We start from the raw sequence: 9,481 nt of genomic DNA on the forward strand, positions 1-9,481 counted from the left end.
TAATGACACCTCATTAGTGTTTAATTGGAGGAAGGAAGCTGCCTTGGCACCAGACAGGTGGGCGGGCCTGCCCCTTGCTGGAACCAGGCATCCCTAGTTCCAGCACCGCACCAGGCATGTGGGTGATTTGGCCCTGGAGACCCTCCACGCAGCCGGGGCACCTCCCCCCACCACTGGCTTTGCCAATTTAGTCTCCAAGCAGTATAGACCAGCACTCTCCATCTGTCACCAAACATCCAGGGGGAGAACAAACTCCTTATCCTTTCTTCTGTAGCTGGCTTTGCCCCATCCGTCCCCAACAGACACTGGAGAACGCGAGGAGAGGTGTGGTATGAAGGTGGAGAACTGAGGGACAGATTACAGAGCCACTCAGGGATAGATTCCAGAAACAGGCAACAGGGCTGGGGATGTGGAGATGTCTGCCCAATTTGACCTTAAATGAAGAGAATGCAAATGAGATGCAGACGATATGCAGATGAACACAAGATCTCAGTACTGACATTCCTGGTGGCAGCAGCTCTGCACCCAGTACCCCAATGCTGTCGCCAATAACCAATCTCTTCCTAATCTTTCTGCGTTAAGTGGTGCTGACCATTACTTTGAGAGAGAAAAAGGATCTCAAGAGAGATGAGCTTGCTTGGGCTAGGGCTGCAGGACCTGGGAAGCTGAGCTCCACCCCAGCTTCCCCACCCCATCCCAAGCTGCCACAGCAGCTCAGGCAAACATTACTCTCCAGGTTGCACTCGGACGCACCGTCGGTTGCTATGGGGACCCCTCCCCCACTTCCAGACCTGAACCAATGGGCATCACCGCTGATGACCTCATGGCCCAGGCCCCGGGATTCTATTGGCTATTTGGAAACCAGAGTGCACCCTTTTCAATTGCGTCACCGCTGGGGATCCCCCGACGACCCCAGCTGGCGTCTGGCCTACTGAAAGGCGCGCCGGAAGCTCACAATGTGCTGAATGAATGAAAAATAAAGGAAAGAAGGAACTAATAAAAGGGAAGAAGAAAATGGGGGGAGGTGACAGAAAAAGAACAAAACTTCAGGGTTGAATCTGGAGAAGAAAAGGGAGATTTGCAACCCCAGAAAGTGTGGAGCAGGATTCCCGGTCGCAGAGACTCTCAGGCTCTTAAACAAGGAGATAGGGCGAGGTAAAGATGAGTGGAGTTTTCACATCTATTTGGGAGAGACTAGGGCAGGCCCAGCAAATTGAGGGCCCCACCCTGAGCCGCCTAGCGCTACTGAGTTTAGGGGAGATCGGTTACGCCCCAAAACTTTCAGGCCTGCCCAGCCTCCTGGAACCGCGCCCTGGAACACGCCTCGAGGGCTTCTCGTGGGGAAGACCTCCCAGCGCCTGCAGCCCGTCTCGGCCCCATGAGTGGACTCGGCCCTGGCTTTCCATGGGGACGCGCCCCGGGACTGAATCAGCCGCCCGCGCATGCTATGAGCAAAGTGTGTGTAGGGAAGGCCGGCTTGGCCTGAGCGCCTGTGGTTGGGCGGGCCTAAGCTTATGACTCCCCCAGCCCCCACCACCTCCCCTGCCAAGCTCCCGCGGTAGCTGAGGCATCCGCCCTTGCACCTGCAAGGGGCTTGGCGGCCGGCAGGGGCGTGTGTCCGCGTCAAGTGGGAGCGCCCGACATTTAGGGCGTGCGTCTGAGTGCGGGGAAAGCTGACTGGGCCCCGCGTCTCTTTCGCACATGCGTTCTTATCAGCCGCGCATCCGCGCGCCAGCCCCAGCCGCGGGAGCGAGCGCGCCCGCCTGGTTCCGCGAAAAGAGGGGTGGCCTGGGGCCGCTGGGAGCCGGGTGAGACCCCCACAGTTCTCAGTCCAGGGCAAGGGCTGCTAACCAGTCGCTCCCAGTCTACTCAGCCTATGGCTTCACTTGGGAGGGGCGGAGGTAGCAGTAAGCCGGGTTCTATAGCAACGTATAGACACCCTCCTGGATGACTGTAAAGATGGAACTTGAACCCAGGACCTGAAGACCTAGCCCATAGCTTCTCCTTCAGCCGACTACACCCTCTCCTTCGAGCCCCAGACCCTCGCCCCCGCTAAAGATCAAGGTTTGGGGTGAAGGCCCTGATACATGCACCTACCTACAAGAGGCGTTTTCTGAAAGGTGGCCTCGAATGGGGGAAGGGACTGACTGGAGTCTGCTCTGCCCGCAGTGTTGCCCTCCACCCAAGGCCTCAGCCAGAGCAATAGAATTAACATGAACGATGGCAGCCGAAATCGGTGCATGGTGGTGGGGGAGAGGGCCCCCACCCGCTCCGAGCGAGACCGGGATCTGACCTAGGTGTGCAAAGGGGTGGGGGAGGGGTTCGCAAACCCTAGCACCTCTGTGTCAGTCTCTGGACCCCTAGCGCCCTCCCTCCCGCCACCGCCGTCTCCCCCCGCCCCCCTAACCGTGTTCACACGCTGCCTCTCGCTGCCGCAGCCGGGCCGAGCTAATCAGCACAACATCCACCTATCGATCGCTGGCTCGGTGCCAGGCGGGCTGGCACCGTGCCGGTGGAGGCTGCGGGGCACCGGGGCGGGTAAAGTACAGCTGCAGGGGAAGGGGCGCCCCTTACCCAGGCACCATCCAGGACACCATTCAGAAAGAGGGCCCCACTTCGCCTTGTGGGGATCATAGCCTCGCCTACCAGAGGTGGAAGAGACAGTGTGGGCTGAGAGCAGAGGGGGCCCTCCCTCCTCAGCCCCACCTCCTCCTCCTTATAAAAGCTAGGAACAAAGAGGCCGCTGGGGAAGGCGGCTTTGATCTGACCCCACCTTCCCAGTTCTAGGCCAGGCACCGCCCAGAGTGCCCTTGGGGAGGGGGAGGGATGACCAACTCTCAGGGACCCAGGCATTCTGAAACCCAGATGCTGTCTTTCTATTAATACTACCCCTTGCTTTTGCTGGGCACCCGGCTTGGTGCTAGCAGGACTTGGGCAGGGCCCCAAGTGGATGGGCTGTCAGGAGCATCTGCCCCTCCTCAGCACAGGAAGCCGGTTGGGGAGGTGAGAGAGGGTGCCAAGCTCCACAGCTGCTGCTGGCACCCACCCACATTGCCCAGAGGGGTGCCCACTGAGGCCTGGCATGGATGGCCTGAGCACAGCTGGCATGGAGGTCAGGCCAAGCTAAGCTGAAGAGTACAGGCCACAGGGAGTCCTGCTATCAGGGAAGGGGCCTGAGGGCAGTAGGTTGGGGAGAGCAACAAAAAGATGGGTGGTTTATTGAAGGTTTGGTCTAGATACTTATAAAAATACAAACTGGCATGAAATTCAACCTCATGAAGAGTCCGTCTTCACAGAAGACAAGTGAGTGACCCCGTGGGGAGGGCAAGGTGCTGCCCCAGGGAAAAGGCCCACAGGGCACAGATGGCAGGGCTTCTTCTTTGCCCTGGTCCAGCAATCCACCTGTCCCCAGGTCTTCAGCCTTGGCCCCCAGCTGGCTTGAGGATTTGATCGTACCAAATCCCAGTCTTCCTGGGGGATGGGCTGAGACCCTCAGAGCAGCCTGCAAAGCACCTGTGTTTGTCTTGCCTCTGCTTCAGAGTGTCCAGGGCTGTCTGCTGCTCTTCTTTAGCCTGTGATGAGGGGACAGGCACCTGCAAGGGTCACCTCAGACCCTCTGATCTCCTCCATCAATGCTCCATCTTGTCGGTCTGAATGGGTACCCCCAGTGCAGGCAGCAAGGATCCCCCTCCTTCAGGGGATCTTGGGAGGGCTCTGGCTCCTTGGGGTGAGAGGGAAGGTCTGCTTGGTTCACAGAATTCGCAGAAGACGAAGAATCAGCAGCAGCAGTAATAGCAAGAGACAGAGGGGGCTGGGAGTGTCCCCCCTTCGCCACCCTGATGTGCCACTCTCTCCAGGGCTCCCAACAGGATGGGCTGACTCAGACTCTGTGAGGGGGAGGGGGTAGCACTGATCAGTCCTCCCACTTTACCAGCCTCCTTCCTCCCCTTCCCATTAGCAGTTCCCTCCTTTACCATCCTCCAGGGTCTCCCAAACCAGCCAATCCCTTCCCATGATCTACGACCTCATCCTTTCTAAGCCCCAACTTCCAAGCCTCCTCAAAATTGCCAATAGAGACAACCAACTCAGCTAAGGCCTTGAAGGGCCTTGCCCCTGGACACCCCATTCTCTTGGCCCAGCTTAAAAAAGTGTACAGTACGTCGGGTGTGATGGCTCACGCCTGTAATCCCAGCACTTTGGAAGGCTGAGGCGAGCGGATCACTTGAGGCCAGGAGTTTGAGACCAGCCTGGCCAACATAGTGAAACTCTGCCTCTACTAAAAAAAAAAAAATAGCTGGGTGGCGCACGCCTGTAGTCCTAGCTACTCGGCGGACTGAGGCAGGAGAATTGCTTGCACCCGGAGGGTGAGGTTGGAGTAAGCTGAGATCGCACCACTGTACTCCAGCCATGGGCGACAGAGCCAGAGCGAGACTCTGTCTTAAAAAAAAAAAAAAAAAGTGTGCAGTGAGGCCACACAAGACATGGTGGCTCACGCCTGTAATCCCAGTGCTTTGGGAGGCAGGAGATCTCTTGAGGTCAGGAGTTCAAGACCAGCCTGGGCAACACAGTGAGCTCCTATCTCTACAAAAAATAAAAAATAATTTAGCCAGCTGTGAGTTGTGGCGGCAGGCACCTGTAATCCCAGCTACTCGGGAAGCTGAGGCAGGAGAATCGTTTGAACTCAGGAGTTTGAGGCTGTGGTGAAGTATGATTGTGCCACTGCATTCCAGCCTGGGCAACACAGCAAGACCCTGTCTCTTAAAAAAGAAGTGGGGGAGCTGGGGGCGGTGGCTCACGCCTGTAATCCCAGCACTTTGGGAGGCCGAGGCGGGCAGATCATGAGGTCAGGAGATTGAGACCATCCTGGCTAACACAGTGAAACCCCGTCTCTACTAAAAATACAAAAAATTAGCCGTGCATGGTGGTGGGTGCCTGTAGTCCCAGCTACTCAGGAGGGTGAGGCAGGAGAATGGCATGAACCCGGGAGGCAGAGCTTGCGTAAGCCAAGATCGCGCCACTGCACTCCAGCCTGGGCAACAGAGAGAGACTCCGTCTCAAAACAAAACAAAACAGAAGTGGGGAGAGGATGGTGCAGTAGAAGCTCCCACAAGGCTAAATGGGGAGAAGAGACCACAGCTTGAAGCTTCACCAGGACCCCTGGAGTCTGATGCTCCTAGATTCTTCTCACTCCTTCCCTCCTTCCCAAGGCCCCACATTAGCCAGTAGGGTCCATGCCCCCAACCCACTTACTCCTCTCCTTGCAGCAGACAGACACCTGGAGCCTCAAGCACTGGCCAGAACTCTCTGGGGTGGGCACCGCTGGGTAGTGGGAAATTGGGAAGAAGTTAGCAAAGGGAGTCACCCCTTTGTATGCCTCAAACTGTTTCAGACCCTCCCAGCTTTTCTTCTCTACAGGTCCCGGGAAAGCGTTTCCTTACTTTGGGGCCACACCCATGTATCAGGCCCCATCCAGGCCTCTCATCTCCCTGGCCCCCTTTCCTAGCTCCTCCTACTTTTGCCTTACTAGACATTTCCCTCCTCAGTCCTCAGTTCAGCCCAGGCCCCAACCCAGTGTACATTAGAGACCCAGCTCCTCCTCTTCCTAGGTCTCTCCTTCCCCCTCCCTACCCTTCCCAAGAGGTATCCAGTGTGCCCTTGGCCACTCACAGATGTAGTAGTAAGTCTCTCCAGGTAAGAACTCAAAACCGAGGGAGAAGGGTGTGAAGCGCTGAATCTTCTCTGAGAATTGGACGTGGCCGAAGGGCAGGGAGCACACCCAGCGCTTGAAGGCCCGGGGGCCCTCTGCCTGGCAGGACTCATAGCCTGGCCAGTCCACCATGTATAAAGCAAACGTCTCGGGGCCCTCAGGGGGCCCTGGGCCTTCATAGTGGGGGCAGACAATGTCTAGGTAATCGTTGAGGCCCAGCTCCACCACGGCGTCTCCTCGAAGCAGCCTGCAGGCATAAGACAGGGGTGGGCTGAGGAGGGGAGGGCACCACACCATGGCCATGGAGGCCAGAGACACCCCTTCTCAGAGGCCCCTGCCAGCCTCTCCTCCACCCATGGGTGACAGAGAAGCTCAGGAAGACCCAAGGTCCCCAGACTGACAACTCTTGAGAGACAAAAAGAGTGCAAGAAATGGATGAAATGATTGATTCACAGGTTCCGAGAGGCTAAGACCTGCAGTGCCCATAACCACACAGCTTAGATGCCAGAAGGAGGGTCACCACGCCCTATCTTTCAGGGTGGAGCTGCCACACACCTCTCTAGCCCCAGTGCCCAACACTCAACGTGGTACAGCACCAGGCTTGATCAATGTCAGGTGGATGGATGCTGTGGAGAAGCTGGGCAGAGGCAGGAAGTACAGTTGCACACAGTGCAGCTGCAGATACAGAGGAGGAGACAGGGGTTGGGAAAGGTCTCCTCAAACACAGATATAAAGTGAGGAACACTGTCCTTTAGACTTCAACCCAAGGGTGAAAAGAATGTCATGGTAAAAAAAAGAATGAGGGAGGCCAGGTGTGGTGGCTAGTATCTGAATCCCAGTACTTTGGGAGGCCGAGGTGGGAGGACTGCTTGAGGCCAGGAGTTCAAGACCAGCCTGGGCAACATGGTGAGACTGTCTCTACCATAAATAAATAAATAAATAAATAAATAAATAAATAAATAAATAAAGGCCACGTGTGGTGGTGCAATCCTGTAGTCCCAGCTACTTGGGAGGCTGAGGCGGGAGGATCCTTTGAGTCCATGAGTTCCTGTAGCAAGCTATTATCATGTTACCGCACTACAGCCTGGGTGACAGAGCAAGACCCTGTCTCTAAATTCTAAAAATTAACAACAACAACAAAAAAAAGAATGAGGGAGTGGGTGCTAGGTGCCTTCCTTTTTTGGCCAGGAGGAGCAAGTGCCAGGCATGGGGGGAGTCCACATACTACCCAGTCTTCAGTCTTCTCAGCACTCCCTTCCCCACCTCTTGGGAGCTGCCTGGGGAAGCCAGCACATGTGGGAAGGGCTGGAACAGGTTGCTCCCCACAGTACTGAATGCTGCATGAACCACCCTCCATACCACAAACACAGCGAAGCGTGACGTAGGAAAAGCCTCCAATGGGTGGTCCAAGGCCCACCTGTATCAGTTCTGATTTGAAATGAAGATTCCTGGGCTTAGCCAGTCCAGACTTCCTAGAACACAAGCTGAGCAAGGACAGGGCCTTGGTAAGTTTTGTTCTACCACATTCCCCATGCCTGGAAAAGTGTCCAGCACAAGACAGTGTTCAATAAATATTTGTGGATTGAATGAATGAACCAGAAACCTTGAGATTGGGGAGTGAGAAACCTGAATTTTTAACAGGTCCTCCAAGCGATCCAGAAGCATTGGTCTGTGACAGAGATAGAGGAATTCAGAGTCCAAGGACAACAAAAGCTCTTATCACTTGGTAGTGTAATGACCTGTCTTTACGCAGGCTCTGCTGCCTGTTCTACAGAGTCTGTGGAATCCCAGAGGGCAGGGTCTTGATCTTCTCATCTATATAGTTAATCCCCTGCAACCTATCACAGGGCTGGGCACACACAGTATGTGTTTAATAAATAAGTGTTAGTAAGTGAAGAAATGAATAGAGTCACAGATTGTCTCAAGTAGAAAATCAGAAAGAAAAACAGCTGGGAAACAGAAGAGACATGGAGACTTGGGGAAGGGGTTGGAAACAGTAAAATATACTGAGGTTCAAAGGCAGGCAGCTCAGGAGAGAGAAAGAAATAATAGTTTATATCTGTACAGCCTGAGCTTCTTTCACACACATGACCTCACTTACCCCGCCGGACTTCCCAGGGTACTAGGTATTATTAGCCCATTATACAGGTGAGATAAATGAGGTTAGGAGGGTCACGAGACTTGCCCAGAGGTGATTCGGCTAGAAGGGCAGGGCTGACACTGGAAAGAAACAGAAGGACCAATAAAGACAGAGATGAAAGCAGAGATAGCAAATGAGATCAGGAAACAGAGCAAGAGCCAGAGGTGAGACCCAGCGGGCAGGAGAGTAACCCACGCTCTTTCACAAGAGTAAAGCCCCCTCCCTTGATCTCAAGTTCGCCAGCCCCAGCTCCTGCCGGCGGGAGGCTGGGGATGCCAGGAGGGCAGTGAGGGGGGTGGAGCCCGGAGTGCCGGTAAAGGCCCCCCCAGGTCCATGCTCCAAGACCCCCTAGACAACCCTCGGGGCTGGGGTCTTCTGCCTGCCCCCCAACACATGCGGGCTGTGGGGAGACCCAGGGCGCGCCTCGCCCCTCCCCCTTTCCCCCTTCCCCCCTTCCCTGCCGGCTCAAACAAAGGAGCCCCGACGCGCGGCCAGCTTCAGGCGGCGCCGCGCACAGAGCGGGTGGCGGGCGCGCGCAAAGCCCGGGAGCGCGCAGACTTGGCTAGGCGCTCGCCCGGTTCGGCCCGGCTACCTGGGGTTACTGGAGTTCCAGTAGACGACGTGGCGGACGCTGGAGCCCCCGCGCAGAGGGGAGCCGAGGAACGCGGCCCAGAGGACAGTCCGCAGCAGGGGCAGCAGCCGCATCGCCCCCGAGGTCCGGTTTGGTCTGGCCTGGCAGGTCCCGGCCCGCTTCACAATCGAGGCGAGAAAGGTACAAAGTGAAGAGGGGGGTTGTGGAAAGGGGGGTGGGGTGCAGAGATTCACAGACCCCGCCCTGGATAACTTTCCGCCAATGGGAGCGCGTCTCCTCCTCTCCATCCAGCGCCAACTCCAGTTAACCCTCTGTGCACCGCAGCACACGCCGGGTTAGCCAAAGCTTCCGCTGAGGCTGCACCTCACTGCGAGGGGACGGGGAGGAAGGACGTATTCCAACAGCAATATTTTTAGGGAGGTCATCCCTTTCGTGTCTGCTTTAGTCCTGGGTAGACTGCCTTATTAGAAGTTTGGAAGATTTTAAATAAGGGTACATAACCTTAGCCTATCCAACCACCTTCATACACTGCCCCGTTTTCTTTGCAAATCTAGGGATAGTGCAAGCGGAAGGGACAACACAACTTCTGGGACCACCTTCCCTAAAAAGCCTTAGGTGGCGCGTTAGAGATGCTCACTTTGGGATTGGCGTCTGTCCCTTGCCGCTCCACACCTTCGATCCGGGCTGGGGGCCCACGCGGCCCCAGTCCCGAAGACGAAGTAATGAGGTGGTTGTAGCCTGTACAAAGCACCTTTGTTCCGGATCCCTCAGGTGGCGGCTGCGGAGGGGGAGGAGGCAGGTGCGCCGCCTTGGGATCGTGGGAGCAGCCGCCGCCCGGCTCCGCCCTGGCTCCTGGGCTCTGAGAACACCAGCCAGATCCTCTTTTCCCAGCCAGTGGTCAGAGTAGGGACGGCAGGTCCAACGGCTTGACAGATTGCGCCGAAAGCCACCCCAGTCTGGGCAGAGGGAAGCCGCGAGCATCCCGGGGACACACGCCGACCCATTCTGGTACTCGCGCCCCACACAGCCCGCCCTCATCTGA

General features: G+C 56.4%; 1 protein-coding gene across 2 annotated transcripts; it reads right to left on the bottom strand.

Annotated features, from left to right (window-relative positions):
- Window positions 1-3,197: 3,197 nt before the first annotated feature.
- Window positions 3,198-9,457, bottom strand: EFNA4 (ephrin A4). Of its 2 annotated transcripts, XM_007976941.3 has the most exons (5): window positions 9,077-9,457; window positions 8,440-8,597; window positions 5,668-5,954; window positions 5,251-5,319; window positions 3,576-3,887 (listed from the first exon to the last, which is right to left on the bottom strand). In XM_007976941.3, exons 2-5 carry the CDS (start codon window positions 8,550-8,552, stop codon window positions 3,751-3,753), a joined length of 606 nt encoding a protein of 201 aa, XP_007975132.1. In that variant the 5' UTR covers window positions 8,553-8,597; window positions 9,077-9,457; the 3' UTR covers window positions 3,576-3,750. The 2 variants fall into 2 exon arrangements, with proteins under 2 accessions (XP_072864433.1, XP_007975132.1); XM_073008332.1 differs by lacking the exon at window positions 9,077-9,457 and having other exon boundaries at window positions 3,198-3,887; window positions 8,440-9,068.
- Window positions 9,458-9,481: the final 24 nt, after the last annotated feature.

This window comes from Chlorocebus sabaeus, chromosome 20 (genome assembly GCF_047675955.1).
Source record: "Chlorocebus sabaeus isolate Y175 chromosome 20, mChlSab1.0.hap1, whole genome shotgun sequence".
NCBI classification, from domain to species: Eukaryota; Metazoa; Chordata; class Mammalia; order Primates; family Cercopithecidae; genus Chlorocebus; species Chlorocebus sabaeus.